General features: G+C 41.2%; 1 protein-coding gene across 9 annotated transcripts in view; it reads right to left on the reverse strand.

Moving 5' to 3' along the window:
• Window positions 1-22,997, reverse strand: part of nlgn3a (neuroligin 3a) — a gene marked incomplete at both ends in the record, with an annotated part of 95,550 nt that overhangs the window by 60,347 nt on the left and 12,206 nt on the right. For all 9 annotated transcript variants that reach the window (XM_083891143.1, XM_083891142.1, XM_083891146.1 and 6 more), the window contains one exon: window positions 13,360-13,509. In XM_083891143.1, coding sequence (XP_083747269.1) covers window positions 13,360-13,509 — 150 coding nt within the window. The remainder of the gene's footprint in view (window positions 1-13,359; window positions 13,510-22,997) is intronic.

Here is a 22,997-nt window from a genome sequence, read left to right on the forward strand (position 1 = left end):
ATGTTCCTTAGTTTATCCTGATTCTCTTTGCATGTTAAAATGACATGATATGGTTTGTTTACAGGATTGAAGTATGTAATGTCCACATAGATTGCTAGATATCAAGATTCTACACCACTCCGTTTCCTCTGTAAGATGCACTGTCATGATGTAATTGAATTTTGCCTCTTCAGGCTGCTGCTGATACATAACTTTGTTTTGCTGTCATTGCTGTCAATCCTCAGCTTTTCCACTGCTGAGAGATTTTGAAATCTTGTCATGAAGCAACAAATTCAGGAGGAGAGGCAGGTGCGTGGATAAGCACCTTAATTACAACACAAGGATATTCTGCAGTGCTGTGTTTTGTTTTTCTTTTATTAAAGAAATTACACTTTTAAAACTTAAATAATTAAAGTTATTAAAAAAAAGAAAGACTTAGTTGTGTGTGTTTCTCTGCTATTTGTCTGCAGTCATAATTTATACTTATATGCAGCTGCTGCTTCAGTAAGTTTCAGTAAAGCCAGTTTATGTCATGATCGCTGTCCATGGTGCTGATTCCCCCTTACAGTAGCACCTTATTGCTTCTGATCCGTGTTGCTGAATCTTGAATAGTCTGCTTACCAGGCTTCATTTACTCTGGAAATGTCTGCATATTTATATTGCCTATATATGTAGCCAGTTCAACAAGTTTTAAACTCGTTGTTAAATGTTGTAAAATTGTTATAAGCCTGATCACACAATGTGTAAATGGTCTTGGGTAAAACAAAACAAACAGATTGATATACGCTTGACAGCTTTAACATTCACATTGCACATGGAATTACCCATGAGGTCAGGAATATTTTCTCATCGATTTAAAAATTTCCAATCCTTAACTTGGAGAGTACACCTGGCAGTTCAGGATTCAGTCTCTATCCACTACTACATTACCTTAAATGCCTACAAAAGTTACATAAGCAAAAGCTAGTCAGGTGATGGTAGTGCCCATAGGATTCCTTGTTCACTGGTTTAAAAAGTCTTTCCAGTGTGTTCTAATTCTCTACATGTACCTCCAGAGGATCGCCTTTATGGAGCTGAAAATAATAGACTGGCAAAGGAGATGGAGGAAAATCCCCCTTGGATTGATTTTATACAAATCAAGGCGTGTAAATAGTAGAGAGACAGCGATGGCTCTTTTCGCAATACACCCGGATATTTTGCATCACTGCAGCAGATAATTGATTGTGAAAATGGTCCATGACATATTTGATAGACATATCTGGTGTTTATGACTTATTCAAAACCACACATGATCTTGTAAAACTGGCTCACAGAAAGCTCTCGCTCTGTGTACAATATAACCTGCCATGGATATATTGCCATGGATTTGTTTACTATTTCCCTTCTGTGGGTACTTTGTTTTAATTGACTACATTACACTAGATATCTGGCACTGCACTCTGCTAAATTAACAGCACCTTTATCATCTTCCTCAAAGTTCCAAGTAGTCACGATTCTTCCTGTATGGGCTAAGCTCTCACTTCTGTCCTTTTGTCCTTTTAATAATAATAGCACACTCCCACTCCAGAGGTGTGATTAAAAGCTTTGTGACCAGACCTTGTTCACATGTTGTCTTGCAACCTCCCTCCCTGTGATTGGTGCATTTCCACCCACTGTGTCACTGCATCACAGACTATTACCCTACATGGTGAACCCCCCATTTCAAACTGCCCACATTCATCCATTATTCCAAAATGTCCACCCACTTTTGGTCAGCAATCCCCTTCGCTACCAATTCAAGTGTCACTCTTTACCAACCACTCTTTACCAACCACGCCCTCAAGGTTGTCACTAATAGAACCTTATTATCCTCCCGATTCCTCTCATCCTTCTTTCACCTTGTCAGATTCAAAATCCAGCTCCTCATCCTCTTAAAACTCCTGACTCTCGCCTCTGTCAGTCCTTCTGCAGCAGCACTTTGTGGTGGCAGCTGTGGAGTGCCTTGCACCCATGTGAGGACTGCTGACCTTGATGGTTAGGCTTGGCCACTGCTATGATTAATGCCTCTACAAGACAAGAAGCAAGTACCGCTACCCGCCTGACCAATATATATCTCCTTACTCATTCCTGTCTTAAGACATACCTGATGATGGACACATTTAAGCCTCCGTACTCCTCTTGCTGTGACTGTGCTTTAATCCTGACCCTTCTTATACTTGGCACTGCTGGAGAAAAAAGTAAAAAAAAAAATGGAAAGGAGGGACTTTTAGATTTACACAGGGTTTTTTTCCCCCTTTGGTGCGGCATGATCAAACACGTCACACTGGGCTCATCTGGAAGGTGTACACGCTGGCTTCCGTTCGATAAGGCTGTTACCTGTATGTATTTTGCCCTGAGGAAGAAGAAGCATCTGTGTGTGTGTGTGTGTGTTTTTTTTTCTTGGTTGTGAAGTTAAAAATCCCTCAAGGACAAATACACGAAGAAGAAAAGCTATGCTGCCATTAGAAACCCCATGCTCCCTCCTCGAGCAGAGAATAAAGCAAAACAAAGCATTCAAGCAATGAATCACAACAGATAGATCTTTCAGGGCCCCATAAACAAGAATACAAATACAATACAGACTGACGTTTTAGGTCTTAGAAATACAAATATTCACCTTCCGGTACACAATATATCTTGCCCATGCCATCCTCTGACAGAATGATATTAGTTCTAAGACTTCATTCTTGGATATGCACTGTTTTCTTTTAATTGATTTTTGGGCTCCATGTCAATATCTCATTGGAGAAACAAAACAGTAATTTTCCGTTCCCATTAGCTATACTGTATTGTATTTTCTTGTGGCATTCTGTGCCCAGTGTTCTTCTAATGCATTTGCATGCATTAGTGTTGCAGTTTGAATATCTTACTTTTACCGTTATGCAGAACTTTTTAGAAGTGCATAAATAAGTGTGCTCTATTATGGGCATGGAAAAGACAATGTATCGATTTTAACAGCTACACGTTCCATGGTCATGATATTATGTCATTGATATGTTATTCAATGACATACTAAAGGTTGAAGGGACTTTTAATTCATGCCCTTGAGAAACCATGGTCCTTTTACAATTGCGAGGCAATAAACCAGTCCGCACAAGACTAAGTATAGGAGGTCGCAGAAAAGCCCCTGCTGGTGTGGATATATTTTGGGATTTAGTGATGCGGCTATTAAAAGGGCATCTGGCTCTGAAAGCAAAGGCGAAGGGCAGCCAGGGATTCACACAAACCTCTGCAACATCTATTTGTGCACATTATTAGGCTCTGCAATAAAAACTAAAGGTGAAAGAACAGCTTAATCACTGCATTGGCAAGACCTGCCACTGCACATGCACGACATTATGAATTGCCTGTTGAATACTTTATTTAAGTTGCACACTCACAAATGCACTCAGTTTAAGGGGCACTTGAAAATATGAAAAAAAGAAATTGGCAGCCAGTGACATACCTGGAAATTGCAGCTCTAGCCCTAAATCAGTGTACGCTTGGATCGTGTAGAGGTAGAATTGGAATATCCCTTGTTTTCTGGGCCATGTCACCATGTCAGAGTGAGCTGCTTGGTAAATATTTGTCTTTTGTCTTTGAGGTGCCACTCAAATCAGTCATGATTTGGTGTGCCACTATATTGACTAGAAATCATGTTGATGATGCAAATGAAAGGAGGACATCCGCCTCCATCACTAACAGTAAAGGTCAAACATCTTGCAATGAAGTATCTCAGGGACAAACACTGACACAGAGTTGACATTTCCCTTCAGTGAACCACTGTTCCATCTGTGCACTTCATATTGCCATCTTTGGTTGAAGTGCTCCATTCTCCAGAGGACCCATTGACCAGATGAAAGCAATTGTTGGGTTAGGTCTTTGATGTCTTTGAAATGCATATTTACTGTTTTGGCAAAAGTACTGCAATCATCTAAACATGTTTTCATATCAGGGCAGTGCTACAGCAAAGCTTGTTCTGCATACTGAAAAGCAAGACTGTACCTCAGAAATGGACGTCTTAATGCCACAGTTTTCTGAAATGTCATGCTTACAAAATATAATGAGCTTTGTTCCTGTTTTCAATTGCTGAAAGATGAAAAAGGAGGACAAGTCATTAACAATACATCAGCAATCTGAGTTCAAGTCACAACAGCGAGGGTAGATGGAGACATGCTGTTCTTTCGGTGTAGAACATCTTAGTACAACACTGTTGTGAGTCCGAGCAGGTGGTTGGCTTCAATAACTGTACCTCAGAATCGTGAGCGTACTACATCCTACATCACAGCGACTGACTCTTCACTTAAAAGATAAAAGACCTTTTTAAAATTCAGGTGCCTACTTGTTTTTACCAGATGCCCAATGGGACCCAATTAAAACAAATAAATCCACACATGAATTCGCTGTGAGCTGAAAACGATCAGATACTTAAATCTGATTCCCAAACAAAAGTCTCTTTGTCACCGATGAACTGATAATAATTGATTGCTGAATTTCCTCTCACTGCTTCACATTCAAGCCAACCCTCTTTGCAAATGAAAACATTCTCTCTTTCATAAGCAGAAATTTGAATGACAGACCCTGCCTCAATATAACAGATAATTATACTTCAAGAATTGACATACACTGAATGGCTAACACTGAAAAAGAGGAAGCTAAATCACACGCGGTAAGAGTATAATTTAATGTAAATGATCTTTAGGATTATAGCTTTTTTACTATAAGCCTATTAAGCTTCACAATATCAGTGTATGAATATTGTTTCATATTGCAGCTGGTATTTATTTTCAAACAAAATGCTGCGTGACGGAAATGCTGGAAGGCAACCCTGCTTAAGGTTCCAGATTTTGGACATTCCCATCAGCGTGTGAAAACACAATTAGTCTTGATTGGTTCCCCTCCCTTATCAACAGACTCAGTTCTCTCAATCACGGAGGTCTCCTGCATTTCAAATGACACATTCACTGCATATGAGCTGGAGATTGCGCTGCGTGCCAATCAAAAACCCCCCAGTGTCAGGCAGCAACTGAGAACTTCATTTTCAAAGCTCATGCTAAAATACAGGAATGATTATGATAAACACAAGAACCTTTTCCTGAAACAACATAATTAGACGCAATCATAAAAAGTCAATAACGCGCAGGCTTAAAATAAGTGAGCAGCTCTGTATAGATATCATCATATTTTTGGCCCTGCTTGTGATGTTTGCTGTATTAATCAACTCTGTAAAGGAAACATCTTCTTGGGACAATGAAATGCTGACCTCTAAAAAACAACAAGCCAGGGCTTAGCCGTGTCTTAAAGAGCTGGACATTTGTCGCTGTGTGTCTTGCGAGAGCGGCTTAAGAGTTAATTTCCTGGCCAGTGATTTGTGAGATAGCAGCATCAACAAGCTGCTTCAGACTAAACCATCAAAACCACCAATCCCTCACTCCCTGACATTAATAGGATGAATAAATTTTTGTTCACTGCTTAATTTGGATCAATTTATCCAAATGGTACCAAAAACAAGTAAATATCCATCGCAGGGCCCCCTTGTGATAATAAAAGACAGAGAGAACTCACTATGCCTTTGCTTTTTCTTCCACTGACTGCTTGAGATTTCTCAGTTCGGCACCAGACTCATATATCAAAAGACAACTGAAATGACTGACTCTGGAAACACTTAGTGAGTGAGACTTGTGTTATAGGAAGGGTTTATTTTAAGTCAATGCACTCTCTCTACACAGAAGGTTGTCATATCAAATTTTATTCCATAGTAACTCAGAGAGTGATTTTTCAGATTCCAGACGTCCGTTGTGATAAATGAAATGCACTCGGTTATACAACATCCTGCACATGAACTTGTTAAAAAAAAATGTGACGTTCATACACACCATTCAATAATAGTGGGGAAGGGATATAATAAAACCATGGAGGATCAAAGATGAACTCAACAGCAAGGAACCTGTTTGCACCCATCTCTACGTGTTAGCATTCAAGAAGGATGTGTTTGAGGCTTTTCTACTCAGATGTTGAAAAGCTGTAAATGTATGAGTTTCTGCAAGATATTACAGTGCAGAATGACATTCTTCCTGTTCTGTTTTTACCCGTGACCAAACTACTTCAGTTATATTGTCAGGAGGGCTGAGAGAATATGCTTTTTCCCCATTCAATTGAATTACAATTGCATTTTTCTTTTCCCATTTATGCCAAAATTAAAAGGTATATTTCAGGATGGTGGTAGAAGCACCATTGTTGTATGCAGCCTCTCAAAACAGGATACACCTTAAATGTGGACCTGTCTTTCCAAAAACTCTAGATTGCAGATGACACTGATAAACCGAAAGTAAAAGTAAAACTGGCAAATGCGACTTTTAGCTTTTTCTGTTCATCGAGCCATCATCCAAACTTCTACTAGACATATCATGATTCTGGTAGGGCTGGGCGAAATCTCAGATTTATCGGTGGAACCTTTATAAAAAGGTTCTACCTGGAGCCAAAAGGGGTTCTCCAATGAGGACAAGCCGAAGAACCTTATATGGTTCTACTTAGCACTTTCATTTCTAAGAATGTGGTGGATGACACCTCCACTCTCAACTTAACTCTCAAGTTTTCCTCACCTGTGTACAGTTGTACATGTGAGGCAAGGCAACTTCAACAAAATACTTTTCCACCGGGTTCCTTTCTTGTCGTACAGGACACAACATGAAAGTGACTTGACTACTGAAGACTGTTTTTCTCAGGTGTTTGTGGGCTGTGTACCTTTATCGCTCGGAGAGAGTGACATTTCTCCCACTCGGCTTTATGCCGCTGTTTTGAGCTACAGGAACAAATTTGTTTTCAAGAAAACCTTGCAGTGGGTTGTGCTTTGTTTGTTGTCTGACGCCACAAAACCGAACCAGCTCCAAATGACCAATGACACTGTGCCCTTCTTGGGGACAAGCTCTTCCCCGTTAGCTGCCATGCTTTGTGTGTATCTAAGCAGAAGGAGGAGGCAGTGGGAGAGGACAGCCCACTGTGGACCACAGGGACCACGTGGACAGCGTTGGCGGTTAGAGGTAATTCAATTTTCATGAAAAACAAATTGCGCTAAACAACAAATTCAAATGAATCCATCCACTCTTAGAAATAAGGGTTCTAAAAGAGTCCTTCAACAAGGGCTGAGGTTATACCTGGAACCATTTGCTTCTGATAAACCCTTTCCCAAAGTAAGGGTTTTTCAAGAGTTCTTGTAACACTGATGGTTCCAGTAAAAACCATTTTGATCCAGAGAACACTTTAAAACCCCTTTCCTGAATAAAGGATTTTAAAAGGGTTATTGGTGGAACCCTCCAAATGGTTAAAGAAATGGTTCTACCTGGTGCCAAAAGGGTTCTCCTATGAGGACAAGCCGAATAACCTTATATGGGTCTACTTGGCAATTTTATTTCGAAGAGTGTATAATCTGTTTATTACCCAGCCATAGATTCTGTAATTTGTTAACTCACCTTTGATAAAAAGAAAAAGTCACATATACATAGCAATTCATTTTTTTCCAGAGTCTCTTCACATGTGCACGGACTGAGTCCATTATGTTGAGATCATGTCTTTGTCTGGCAGGGGTTAAACAATGGCTGCACATTTGGGTTCATTGTAAGGGCACATAATTAATGTGGGAGCTTCTTGATGGTATTGTATGATGGATAAGAATCTAAACCCCTAAGGTACAAGTGTAAATGGAGCCAATGCTTTTATAGCACATGGCCTCAGTGCCCAGATGACTGCCTATAGTATTACTACTTAACCAACAACCAGCAGAATACAGCAGCTGGGTCAGGGGGTCACGAGCATGCTATGCTGGGTGCTGCTCAGCTCTCAGTGGAGCTCAGCAGTTATTCTGCAGTAGGGGAAAAACAACTAAACAAACTTGTGTGTAAGATGGTATTTTGCTCAGCAATACCGTTCACACGCTGCAAAAATATCCTCCACTCCCCAAATCCCTGGCTGAATTACCCACCGTCACCATCTTTAGCTTAGTAGAAGGACATAACGGAGAAAGGCAGAGTCACTTACAGTGCACAGAATAACGCTGGCAGTTCAACAAATCAATGCTAAATCACCCACACTGCTGCTTCAGCGCTGCTTTGTCGTACACCATACAGTAGGTTGAGGTTATTTTGATTGGATCTAAAACTATTCTTTTGAGGTGCCTGAATAACTTCAGTAGACTGAGGTGACAGACCACAGCGGTGACAGACCCACTGAAAATGGCTTTGATCACAAAGATTATGGTAGATAAACATCACAGGTCACAAATAAAACCTGTCAGAGGTGAAACTCCCAACAGTTTAATTCTGAATTGACCATTCTGCTTTTTAGAGCAGTTAGCGGAGAAGAGGGTCTCACCTTGGGTTTTGGCAAGAGGAGCAGCCTTTGTTAATTTTTAATGCATTTGGAAACTCGTAATTAAGTCCCCCCCCCCCCCCAATGGACTGGGAAATTGACATGCTCTGGAGAGTCAGTGAGTAATTATATTTGTAAAGAGCAGTGATACAAGATACTCCCCCCTGACTGGGACTCATTACACATCATTAGATAGGCACAGCAACTAAGTACACGCACGCGCCCCATATGCACTGACCACACACACACACACACACACACACACACACACACACACACACACACACACACACACACACACACACACACACACACACACACACACACACACACACACACACATGGGACAGATGAGTCACATACTTTAAGACACACATCAACCACATTGTCTCTGTCACACACACTCAAACAGATCAATGAGCAGAAATCCAAACACTGTTTCTCTTTGGTAAACACACTCTGCTCCACAGGTCCCTGACCCGAGCAGACTGTGATGAGTCCTGACAGGACAGTCTGGACAGAGTGAGACTCTATTTTCCACATCGTATCGGGTGATAATCACACTGCGGTGGGTCGAGGCGTGATTAAAGACCACGCGTGAAAGTAGTTCACATTGCATCTAAACAGTGAGATTTGAAAGTTTCCAAAATGGGGCCTTGGAAGTCTTGTGATGCACCCTTTTTGAAGCTATAATTACCATCACAGGTCTAAGAGCTGCAGCGAGATGACAGAAAAACTTGGTGCACTCCTCTTAAACTGTTACAGGAGAGGCTGCACGTCAAGTTTGTTAAGTTTAGTCACTCATGTCTCGTCTTATTGTGCACCTCCTGTTTTATTTTGTATGCATGTTTCCCTCTCGTTTCAGAGCCTGACTTCCTCCCTTTCTGTGATTTCCCGCCTTTGAGATTACCTGCCCCACCCCTGATTGGTTTCACCTGTTTTCACTTACCTCCCGTATAAATAGTCCTCGTCTCCGGTTGTCTTGTTGCCATTTCATCTTGTTCAGGCCATGGGTTAATGTCTTCCGGGGGTTCGAGCCAGATATTCATGTTTTGGGTTTTGGTTTACTGATTTTGAAATTTGTTTGATCCTCCTTGTGAGTGCCTTTTGGTGATATTTTTGCCTAAACTTTTGGTTAAAACTTTTATTGCTTTTTGAGTCCACTCGTGTCATGTCTAAAGCCATAACAATCATAGTCTCTGGACATAATTCATGCAACTCTCTCATATTGCATCGTAACAGAATTTTTCCCTCTACGAGTGTGTTCTGCAGCTGCTGAGACCAAACTATACAAACTCACTGAAATATAGATTAAATCCACTGCGACTTGTCTTTTGGTAAAATCTATACTTCATAACTCAAAGAGCATCATCTTTCTATAATTTCGCTCCATCTGAGAGGAATTCTGAGGAGCTCTTTATAAAAGGAAATCATGCTACCAAAATACATGCTGTAATGAAAATTAAATAAATGCAACCAACATAAAAATAAAACGTGTATCACTGACATTTACTTAGTTATGGTACAGAATCATTTGTTGATATCTGTTTGTTAATTTCTGTTCTAACTCCACATTAAAATGCTTTCATTACAGATTTGTTAGAGAGAGCTGTTACTGCCTAACAGGTTAGGAGTATTGTTTCTGTGAAATGAGCTAAACCCTCAGATTGTTGTGTGTATTTCAAATGTGTTTATTGCATTATTCATGCCACACTCAGATTGCCTGGGGATGGTGGGAGAGCTATATTAGTGTCAGAAAGTGGAGTTTGAGTTGCCTCGTCTGCTTTTACTTTAAACTCATTATCTTGTCTAATTCTCTCCCCTCCATTATTCCCTCATCCCGTTAAGCAGCCTAATTAAAAGAGCTTTCATTTCCCCCCCCCCCGTTATATTTATTTATTTACTCCGTATATCAACATGAAACTGATTCACTCTGCATAATCTGAATTTTGTTTATTTATTTTTTTAATATTATCATTATTTAAACCCTCAGCTTACTGTCAGAGGATGTGGTTTTGTGTCAAACGCAAACAACAAATCGACTTCCCTTAATGCTGATAAGACTAGAATACATGTAACTACAATTATTCCGCACTGAAAATCTGCAGACTGCAGAGTGTTAATTGGCCCATCATGGTCCAATTTCTCTCTGGCCGTGGTTTTATTTGGTCTATTGCGAGTGTCTCTGTAATAACAGTTTAAAGCCATTCCATGGGGATGTTATCAGACCATGTTACAGTGATGGACATCATCACTCAACTTCATGCATGACTTCTCCCTCTGCTCATTTCTCAGAAAGGCTGCTGGGGAGCTCACCAAGCGAGCCGCTTTGTGAGCCGTATTTCTGTAAACGTGCGTGCATATCTTTGTGCGCGTCTTCCTGTCTGTGAATGCAGGTGTGAGAGTGCACGTGCGTACATGGTGTTTGAGGGTGTGTGCATGAATGTCGAATGACATTTAGCAAAATGTGGCAGCGAGAGAAGAAACATCTGACTCATAATTGAAGTGCCATGAAAGAAATATGATCATGAATCTGTATTAGGCTTACGTGCTCAGCTTTAAACCAGCTGCAGGAGCACTAGGCTGCGTGCCCAGCCGGCCCTCTGACTACCTTACCACCCCGAAGTCTGATTACAATGCTTTAAACCGATACTCCACAAAAATGACAGAGGACAGTGCAGCACGTCCAAGACAAGCAATCCTGATGATAAAATCGATAGGCTGTGTAGCGCTCTCATCTCCATGAAAAAGAGAATCTCAGGATGAATGTCGTGCTACCACTGTGATTTCACCCCACTAGTCATTTTAGTGTCCATGGGATAAAGTAGCACCACTCCTCCATCGCCTCCTGCTCTCCACAAGTGGAGCTCTCTCAGCAGCAACTTGAGGCAAACTGCTCTTTTAGGAATAAGGCTTCTGATGAGCTATGTTTTGCTTACTATCGCCAGATAAGTATGAAAATGCCGACCACAGATTACAACACAGTTACAGCTCACTGAGCCCAAACCTCTTTGACTTTTGACCGCTGAAAATGAGCAATGTTTGCACACTGATACACTGTACACTCTTAGAAATGATTCCAAATGTATTCTTCTAAAAGGGCTGAGGTTCTGCCTTGAACCATTTGTTTTTCAAGGGTTCTTGGCAACACTAATGGTTCCAGTAAGAACCATTTTGAGCCAGAGAACCCTTTGGAACCCCTTTCCTGAATAAGGGGTTTTAAGAGGGTTCTTGGTAACACTATGGGAACGAAAAAGGGTTCTCCTATGAGGACAAGCTGAAGAACCTTATATGGTTCTACTTGGCACTTTTATTTCTAAGAGTGTAGGTGACAATATTATTGTCTCAAAAGGCCACCATTAGATGTTTTATTTTAGCGATACTATAATGACCACTTCTCAGTGGAACACATCAAGGACATATGACAAACATATGCAGTTTTAAAACAAACATTTTTTCAAAAGAAAAACAACAGCTTCTACTGGTTAAAATGTGAAGTATTTAGTGTGACCTTCCCTTACACTGGAACAATAGCACGACTCTGGCTCTCCCTGGAGAGTAACCTCAACAATATTATTAGTAAAACCTGCTTCTCCGTCTTTTTCATCTCGACAAATATCCGCTATGAAAAACGTCTATTACGCCATGTCTATTCAAGACATGCTTGAGTATTACATACACATGTTGTACAAGTTTAAACTCACCGACAGCTTGCTAAAGACCAACCTTTAGTCATATCGTTCCGATCCAAATGCCAACGTTCACAGAATATGACGGACATAAAATCCACAAAGCTGGTGGTGCCCCGAGAGTCAGTTTGCTGACTTTATGACATTGTCCTAATTTGCTGCTGCAACTCAAAGCGTTACGTTTTACAATCATTGCATGATCACAGTGGCTGATTTTCAGGCTCGATTTAATCACAGCTGAAATCCTCAGAAATGATAAAAAGTAACATTTAATTCTCTTTAAATATTAAACCATAGTAGGTGATGATTTAAAACGCTTTAAAAAGAATATTGTAAATCCTTTTAAACTGTGTATTCCTAACCTCATTTTAACATGCAGTATAGGCCTACGTCTTTTGTGGGAGCAATAGCCTGCAGGCTAATGCCACTGGCAAGATAGTCTGAAAGCAGACTTACAGACAGTTTCAGATCTTGTTATGGGATTTGTTGACAGTAAGAAATATGTAGAACAATCCAAACAGTCTCTTGTATGTTTACAGCTGCCAGCAGTGTAAACAAATGCTAACAAAATAGAAATTTCATTTTATATTCAAAGTGTCTGTAGTCGCTACACAGCCACTGTAAATGTAAAAGGAAATGTGTGAGGAGGGAAATCAGCTGTGCCAGAGAGATGGATGGAAAAGGTACAAAGCTCTGGTAGTGTGCTAACAAACTCCATTTTGTGTTGCTGCAGCTGTTTCCATGGAGCTCACTCTCCTTCTCTTTTGCTCGCTCTCTTCCTCTGCCTCTCCATACACACTCTCACTCTCTCACACACACCCACACACACACACTCACACACTCACACACTCACACACACACACACACACACACACACACACACACACACACACACACACGTGTCTGAAAGAGGATTCAGCTGTGTGAGTCAATCTGCAACCAACCGCAACTCGAGTGAACACCTCATACTCTCCAACAGACTCTTCTCCCTCTCCTCCATCTCTGCAGCTTCAACCCATCTCATCACATTTTTTTTTTTCAAGCTCATTACAATAATTTCTTAATTTATTCTAAATTCCAGTCACAACAACAAATCTACATCCAGCAAACTCAATGACTGTGTTTTTGATACAGCATCACATCAACAAGAAACACGGGAACCAGATTGTGCATTTACAGCGCCGTGTTTTTTAACGCCGCTCTCATTTGGAGTGCGTGTGGCAATCAGCAGTGCTCATTACACCTAGCTGCCCTACAAACATGGCCCAGAAAAATGTCCTTGAAGCAGGAATTGCAGAGGAGGAAAAAAAAAGAAAGAAGAAAAGCTTACCGAGGACTCCGACACGGTAGTTGAGAGTGATAACAATGACATTTCCATAGCTGGCCAGGACGCTCCCATCGATCATGTTGCCCGTCCCCTCCATGTAGGATCCTCCATGGATGTAGACCATCACGGGCTTGGCACCAGTATCTCGTATGTCTGCAAGAGCGGCCATCATTAACACATTCACATAGTCGTCCACCCACTCAGATCAAGGATCAGCTCAGATTCAGACAGAGCAGACAGATCACATGATGGCCACAAACAAACAAGCAGAGAGTCACTTCCCAGATACCAGCTATAAGGACACAGTCTGCTGGTCTGCAATGATTATTTTCCTTCTTATTTTCTATTTTCCAGCTGCAACAAATTAATTTGCACTCATCATGTTGAGTTCAACTTCATTACAATAATTGGCCATCTCAGCTGAAAATGGTCTTGTCATTTACCTGAAATGAACCAAACCATTAGGGTTGAATTTTTGTTGCATTTGGTTTTGTGCAGCCTTCCAGGAGGCAGACCCACTTCCCAATATAGACACTTAGGAAGCCATTAGGGAGAATAAAGAGAGAGGTAGTCTGACACATCTCCTAAACAGGGAGAGGCTAATCTGGCTCGACAGTGACAGGGAAAATGCGCTGGCTAATTACACAATGCTACCACGTGCCTTCTTTTCAGGCAGGCCTATCTCTGTGCAACAATTTATTTGCACAGCCTTGCTTGACATTGCAGGCAGTTAAATGTGTGCTTCAGGATTGCTTAAAATGCTTATTTTTATTTCAGAACTTGGGCTTGATACCAAGCTGGAATGACACTTCAGCCAGATAAAGCACATCCAGGGGTAGAGGGAAGAAAAAAGCCTCTGTCTGAGAAATAGACTGAATTACTGACTGGCTTGCATGGAGACAAGACAAGGAACTCGCTCTCATTTTCACTCCTGCTATCCCCGTGTTATGTGTAGTGTCTCGCCTTTCCCTCCCTTATTTTGTATCACTTTTGTCTCTCTCCGTTTCTCTCCTGCCTTCCCTCAATCTCTCTCTTGAATTCCCTGCAACACCCAAAGCCCTGCGAATGGTGAAAATATGAGCGGGAGGGAGGGTGAAGAGTAAGAAAGACAGAGCGACAGAGACAGATCAGAATGAAGGAGGAAGGCAAGGAAATGGAAAGAAAGAAAGAAAGAAAGAAAGATAGAAAGAAAAGTCAAATTTGAAAGGGTGGTATTGTATTATGGTTGCTATAGTGTCTGAGAGTCACAATTCAAAATCCTGAAGAACAGCTAATCGCGGAGCACATCCTGCACAGCACCAATCTGCAGGCACTGCTCATCGCTATGCATCCCATCACATTAGCACCCAGGACAACTACTTAAATGCATTTTGTATAGACACGGTTTCTGTGTAACCTCATAGCAGAACTCAGCCTTGAGTCACAGCTTCTTCTTTTTTTTTCTTTATTCCCTTGGTTATTCATGGCCCTGTTACGTTTAAAAGCAAAGCAATAACTTGTACATGATGCAGTCTTATTTATGGCTTTCTTTATCTTGCTGGTATCTGAGAAGGCTACACAGTGAAATGTAATTTATAGCTGACACTTCTCTATGCACACACTTATCAAAACAAGAGGAGGAGGGAATGCATGGGGTTGAGAAAGCATGGAAGGTACAGTCAGGAAGGGAAAAGGAGATTTTTTTTTGGGGGGGGGGGGGGGGAGTGGGGGGAGAAAAAACATCAAAATGATATTCCTGACAAGCTACTCAAACAAATGGGCCACAGATACAAAGAGAATGACAAAGAGTCAGAAAGAACAGGGGGCAGAAATAAGAAAAAGAGATTAGTCATGTCAGTGTTATCAGTCACCTCTTTTGTTGATTCACATCATGTCTCCATGACAACAGTTAAATCCCTCTGAGAGAGTGTTACACGACCACTTGTTCTAATCTATTTATTGACTTGATCTGATGTGGGAGGATTCACACAGATGTGATAGGCAGTTGTCACTGACACTGACTCGAGTCACAGGGAAACATGCATGCATCAGATCCTAATTACGCTTGGAGTTACAGTGAGAAATAATAATAATAATCTCTGGATACATCCACATGTGGGCTGCAGAGTGGCACGACTTGGAGATAATGAGTTGATTAGCTCTACTCAACCAATCAGAGGTTTATCTGTAGCTGTGGACGGACTAATCTGGTAAAACAGGCGACTGCGTGTCTAACTCAGAAATCCCCCACTTCTCCACGGCATACATTTTGTCACATCAACACACACGTTCAAAGCATCACAATGCAGCATAGAGCTCTGCGCTAGAAAGGAAACAGAGACATGTTTATTATTAATGCAAGTACAAGTAATTGAAGTACACCAGGAACAGAACTACATGCACAGTAAGTGTAAACAAGAAAAAACAAATAAATTCATGTTTTTTTTTTCTCTTTTTTTGGAAATCAACAAAAAATGCATGACAGAAATGTAGATGAAGGTGGATGTGCAACGAAGAGTGAACCGAACAGAAACATAATTTATGCACTGAAGCGCAACGTTTTCTCAGATATTTCTCTCACCCACAGAAGTGAGAACATGCAGCATCTACTACACAGCGACACACACTCCAATCAGTCCAGCACATACAAACATACAATGATTGTGTTTAAAGTAAAGCAAATACATAGAAAATAGCCTGTTATTTGGTCGATATTTCTACTATTTTATAGTTGGCTGCACTTCACTCCAGGTAAATACACCGACGGCTGAGGACATTCACACCTTAACATATCACAGGGTGTGAATTTTAGCAGCACCTGAGGGACACAACCTTTCATAGGTGGCTCTGGACTGATTGGAGTGTCAGTGGGAGGCATAACTCAGGCCTAAGCTGAGTCTCTATGTGTTGCTGCTGCAAGTGAAGCCCCCCAGGAGGGTGAAAAGCACTCATTCTCTGCTCCTCTCTCTTATTTCCCCTCTTCCCCCTGTACCTCCACTTGCCTCTCACTCCTCTGGAAACAGTCAGTCATATGTCTGACGTTAAGCGTCCCCAGAATCGTCCTTGGCGCTTTAGAGCGGGACAGGACAAAGGCGAGTGGAGATAAGTGTCGGTGGTATTCACTGTGTCAACACTTGGTGAAACATGGCGACTGTCCGTGAGGTCTGGGGAGTGGAGGGGAACGGGTGGCAGTGTCCTGATGTGGCAGGACGTGACATGCCCCCCCTACTGTAGCACTCTTGTCAGGGAAAGCTTCTCGCTTCATCCATGACAAGCCCATAACTGGCCATATTCATGTAAAGCACAGAGTTTATCTGGGGAGCTCTTCACAAAACAAGCAGCGCAATTACACTCAATTACACAGCAGCTTGTTCCATTGCAGAAGTAAGTGACAGTATCCTGAAATGCTGAATCTCTGTCTTGCAAGAAGACGTTGAATGTGTCTGACTATAGGTCTTTGTGGGGGACGCTTTTGGACTCGCGAGAAAAAATGTTGCACAGCAATTTCTATTTTAAAACAGTGGACTTTCAGAGGCTGCACATTATCAGGAGTGATGGCATCGACAGGAAAACGTGCACCCTATGGTTTCGAGATGTTTTGTTTTGAAACTCTGAGCATATGAAAGCAGGTGCGGGCTGCGACTGTAAATCTTGACACTGCTCTGGTAAATGTAATAGGCAGAATGACCTTTTGTGTGAAGGTGACTTCTTGCTTCCTATGGTGGTCTGTTTGTGTGTTAAATGTAATGCTGGCAGACAGAGAGCTGTGTGTGTATCGTCGGAGGGTAGAGAGAAAAGAGGGTTTGATATAGCTGCTGGATGAGTCAAATAGAAGCGAAGACACAGCGAGAAGCCTAAAACTATTAGCCAAAGCCCCCTTCTGCTGGTCTGAACCTGGCTGAGAGGAGGAAGCTGTAGAGTGCTGTCATCCTTAAGACTCAACAATAGCTGTTTTTCTCCCTGACTGAAAGAGGACGAGCCCTAAATTCCTTCAGAGAGGCCTGTTATCCTTGTTTCAAGCCACAAAAACTGTCAATATCCTATAAAAACACAAAGACGGGTTTAGGGCAGCACACACTAAACACAGCAAAGTGCTCAAAGCAAAAAGCTGGTCAAAGGAGCATCTCCGCTCTATTTCAGTCTTTGTTTTCACGAGCAGTATTTTCATGTTTTTGTCTCGTTAATAATTTTGAGCCTCTCAAGAAAGATTAAAAACAAAGAAATCAAAGAAAGAGACAAGATGACGGAGGAGTTGTCTCTGAAATGGCTCAAATGATGCCATTGTAGATCAGTCATTAGCAGCAATCCTCATCTTTGACAGAAGCTGCACAGCAATATTCCACATATCCTGACGTAAATGGGCTTCAAGGGGTATGAATTCTCATCCCTGCCACATCAGAGAGAATGGAATAGTGGTAGAGATGAGAATGTAGTGTGCGTGAATTTCCCCTGCTCCTTGATTAACCGCTCTCCCGGCTGCCTGAGCAGAGCTGAGGGCTTTACTGAAAAGGGATCCAGTGGGGCCCTCTGCAATGGAATTAATGGTAATACCCGGGCAGGTGGAGCTCAGCTCTACTCCCTGGCACAGCCTCGACAGAGAGCTTCTCTGGGTTTGTGAGTGTGTGTGTGTGTGTGTGTGTGTGTGTGTGTGTGTTATCTTCGACAGAGCAAGTCTCGAGCTTGGAAGCAAGCATTGTTTGGTGTGTGCTTGACTGATTTAATGGATGTACTGGTGTTCATGTCTGAGCGTGCGCACGCTCATGCTGGGCGGAAGCATTCCTCCTGATTAGAGAAAGAGTCTGAAAGTGCCAAATGACAAGACATCTATTTTTCATCAGCGGAAGAGGGCTGAGGCTGTGGTGGTGCAACACACTCTGGAGGTGGTGTGGGAAACGCTGCCTGCCTCTGCCTAACACTGGGCACATCGGCTCAGCACACAACCACGTTCCACCTCTGAGATTTCCCTCCTCCAGCCTCACTAGCACTAGTTACATGCCCACCTTTTATCTAACAAAAGCAGGTAGGTGATTGAAAGCGTGTGCGTTTTTTTTTTTTTACAGTGCACTCAAAAAACTGATCCAAGCCCTTCTTTGATGTGACACATTAAATTGTTGTTTGATTTGCTGAAACAAATCTATTAAATACTAAATATATGCACATTTAATTGTGGTAACGTAATAATTTCACCTTGACATTCATGAACTCAAAACAAACGTGTTTAATTTGAATTGGACCGCCCATTGCGCATGTGCGAGGTAACGCTCTCAGCCTCTATTCCTCCCGGTCTTTCTTTGACGACTTCTGCCAACGCTGCTGGGATTACATTTCACAGAGCCACGGAAAGCCGCAGTAATTCCACTCCTTGGTGAGTATTCTATTTTCTTATATTTTACAAAACTTGCTGTGAAAAGGACGTGAAGTAAGACGAATTTTACTGTCAGTTAAGTTGGACATTGGCTAGCGGGCTAGCTAGCTAAGATACATGAGGGAAAATGAAGTTTGACTAAGTGTATGTGGTTACTCTGACTAGTGTTATAACCACACACGTTTACTTGAAAAGTGTACATGAACATGAATTATGAGCTCGACAACTACGAGACTGTTTCAGCAGACAGAAATACAAGACTTTATCAGATGAAGAGCTCGCAAATGAGTCGGAGGCAATGTTACCAATGATGTCCGTGGTATGTTCCTTCTACGAGTGTCTACGTTTAATTTCAGGAGTTATCATTATCTGCTTCTGTTTATTATCTTATCATCTAACCAGCGAAACACAAATGTCTGTTACGTGAACATGAGGTTATATGAGCAGCAGAGTACATGTTATAATTAAGCATTACAGCTAACGTGAGCATTGCGCTGTAAACTGTCATCTCATGTCAACACCAAACTAGTCTTGTCTTCAGTTAGCCAAAGAAATGTTATACTTTAACAATCTGGTAGACCTATGAGCAGTGATAACACCAGTGACACGTTTAATGAACCGTTAGTGCTGCATGGGATGCTGGATTAAGTATCCTAACTTAGGTCTGACAGTTTAGAACACGTGATTATGCATATTAATTAGCCATGTGCTTCTGTTTGTTTGAGAAATGATGGAAGATTCAGTCTGATTGATGGACAGATGAAGAATGAATTTTATACATATTTGCATCAGAGGAGATCCATTTCATTATATTTATTTCTGATGAAATTAGAATAATTTTTATAAACATCATATGCAGGCTTTGTCTTTTAATTGAGCAAACAGCAGCTGTTGTATAGCAAATAAGGAGTATTTGGTATGCTTTCATGACATGATGAAATCTGCAGCATCATTGTAGCTGTACATTTTTACCCCTTAGCACGATGACATCAACATGAGGAGGGAGTGCATCCTGAGAAGCCTTGTTGTCTATGTCAATGAAGACCCAGATGTGTTTTTCAAGGAGTATTTGGTAAGTTTATTACAATTCTTTCTCATGAAGTATAATTGTAGACATACAAAATACAAATACTGTAATTCATCTTTTTTCTATTTTTCCTGCATTTCCTGACTTTTTGCACCTCCATTTTACTTGTCAGAACATTGCTGCAACCTAGTTACACATAGTAGTCACTGTATGCACTGTATATTATCATACAACGATACATACAGTACATGCAGACACACCTACCTTTATAAGTGGGGTGGAGTTTTGCTCAATATTTTCTGTGGTAGATTCAAAAAGGATCACTGCAATTGCATAGCTTTAAAACTGAAAAATGTTGGCCATAAAGCGTCTAACATTATATTGCTACTCAGCTCTCTTGCACTGCTATAGCCTTGGCTTGGACAGCTCCAGTTTCAGGCTTTATAGGAGCTGAATGTCATCCATGTTGTGTGCCTCAGATTCTGAGGAGCGGTCTGAGGAATAGGTGACCTGAGAGTCTGTGTCACGGTCCATTTCTCTTTTATCTGTCATGTCAAGTAATTTGTCTCACATCTACGCTCCACCCTCTCTCTTTTCAAAATTATGCAGCAGGTCAAGTTAGGCTCTGACCGCAGGGGTTAGTTACTCTATAATATTGAGACTATTCTAATTCCATGCTTCATTTATGAGAAATACTATGAAACAGCCAATGACACAGGAAACAACACAGATGTGTGTATCAGAACATTCTATGAAAGCCTGACACACCACCACCATGGCCAGATATCTTAGGTCAAATGGTGAAGGCTACAGCCAAATTAGCACCTGTTTTTGACCAAGACAACTGTTGCTCTAAACTGCTGTATGTAGTACATTTATATTTATATGCATTTATATTTTGTATATGATTTTCTGTTTGTTGTTTAGCATTTTACTTATATTTGTTTTCTGTGTTGTTGTTCAGTTCTCTGCAGCTGAGGATGCAGAGAGGGACATCGCCACCACAGTCATGGGGATTTACACGATCCGAAGAGATGGACATGAGGAGGAGCCAGAGGACGTGGGAGTTGTGATTGAGGGCATTAAAGTCCTCAACAATGTTGGCAGTGTCATCATGGGGTTCATCATGCTGTTTGGACTCATTTATGCCCTTGATCTAGCCTTTCCCGAAAACCTGAAGTACACCTTCGAGTTTCTCCAGAAGATCATTATGAACTTGGATGGACACAAGCTGAATACAAAGATACAGCAGCTGAAAATCAAGCTGTTTTCATAAGTAACACTGTCCACACAGTCAGTGACAGTCAGCATGGATGTTTTTCTTGTTTTAAAAATATGTTCTTCTTGAAGTGTGTTCCTATGGATAGGCTGTGACTGGACTCAAAGGACTGGACTTTTTTCAGGTTCTGTTTTGTACTTCTACCATGTGTATTGTACATGTACTGTATATGTCTATTTCATATCAGTTTATGGGCAATACATAATTAGTTTATAGTAAAAAAATATTCATAGTTGATCTGAACTGGTCAAAACTTGCCTTAGCTCTTCTGCCTGAAACATATTTAGGTTTTCTGTGTTTTGACACAAGTCAGTGACTGTCATCAATATGTAGATGAGTTCCATGTTGATGTTTTAAATAAAAACACATTAACCAGATTTTGTGTTATGTGTATCTGAAATTGGGGTCAAATGGGGGTCAAGTAATGAAAGAATTTTATTTTAGACCAACTATATTATTTTGAGTTGTACAAATGTAAATCAGTTTAGGCCAGTTGATTTACTTATTTTATTTTGGCTGTATTTGATAAAGATGAGTTCGACCAACTCAATTAAATCATATTACAAGGAGGTACTTAGTTTAAGTTGGGGCTACATAAATTTAATGGATGGAAATCCTGCCCAAAATGTATTTGTGTTCATCCAATGAGTTATTTCTTTGAGTGTGCTATAACATCCTCTGTAAACTCAAGTCCTGATTGTGGGCCATTGTAAATCACAGCAACACTCCCGTTGCTGGAGGGACGGTTGGAAAAATATTTGAATGCGCTTTACCGGTGCCTGTGGGGTTGACTGTAGCTCAGACGGACAGGTGGGCACAAAGGGAAAGACGGCAAGACTCAGACAACGAAGAGACAAAGAGGCTTGAAAACAGCCAGCAGACAGAAGGAGATATGTTGTATTAAAGGCTCATCATATTCTCATTCCGTATTTCATTTTGCTTATCCAGTTGTTTCAGTTGAATATATTTTGTTGTTTCACACCTTTTGTACTACAAATTTACTGTGTATTATTTACTATCCCATTACATTTATTACTCACATTTCTTTGGAAACGTAAGAAATGATTTATTGTCCCAATAAATTCGAAAAAAAAAAATTAAGAGCGTGTCTTGAGGGTTAAAACCGGGTGGGAGGCAGCTCAAATATTATGGAGGAGGAAAAATAGGGAATTAGCCCAGGACAGACAGACTGCCAAGTGAGACAGCATGGTAATGCTGCGATGAACAGACTGAGAGATGGAGGGGGTGGAACAGAGAAACAAGACAGCGATTCTCTGAACTGAATGAGAATATGTGGCTCAGATGAGATAAAGAGTGCCACTCAGAGTCCTTGATTTTGCTCACCCTATAAACTAAATACAGAAGTTTGACTTTAATTGGTAAAGCCTTCAATACATTTGCCATAGACACGGAGATTGCTGGCTATTACTTAAATAATAGTCCGTCCGCTCATCAGAGCAGTAGTAGAGCAGACAGTTCACAAGAACTTTGTGGTTTGTGAAGTGCACTCAGCCAAACCTTGAGTGAGGTAAGGCTTGTTTTTACTGAAGTAGGAGTTCCCTTTGGGGAGAACTACATAAAAAAACAGGGGTGTTCCTTTCAGGCCATTAGAGTACATAAGAGACAGAACAATGAGAGTCTTCTGGATCATGTTTAGCCATTGATGGCCAACTCTGTTACACATGCATTAGTTACAGTGCAGTGGCAGAGATTCCGCTGGGACTGTATTGTGCTTCTTCTACGGTGATGCTCTGTAAATAGCATTAGTTGCGCTCAGTGAGGAATAGACTTGTCACATTTTCAATGAAGCGAGTCTTGCGCAACAGCTTTGGAGTACGCATGCAAACACTTGCCAGACAAAGAAATTGGCACTCGTCAGTAATTCTGAACCGACTTGGGGCAACATTCGCAGACACACGTGTGTACGCGCATGTACCGTCACGCCAAAGACTGAAGGCAATTTGGCTTCGGTTGTAAAAGCTCGCCCATGG

The sequence above is a fragment of the Microchirus variegatus genome, assembly GCF_963457635.1.
Source record: "Microchirus variegatus genome assembly, chromosome: 6".
Classification (NCBI taxonomy): Eukaryota; Metazoa; Chordata; class Actinopteri; order Pleuronectiformes; family Soleidae; genus Microchirus; species Microchirus variegatus.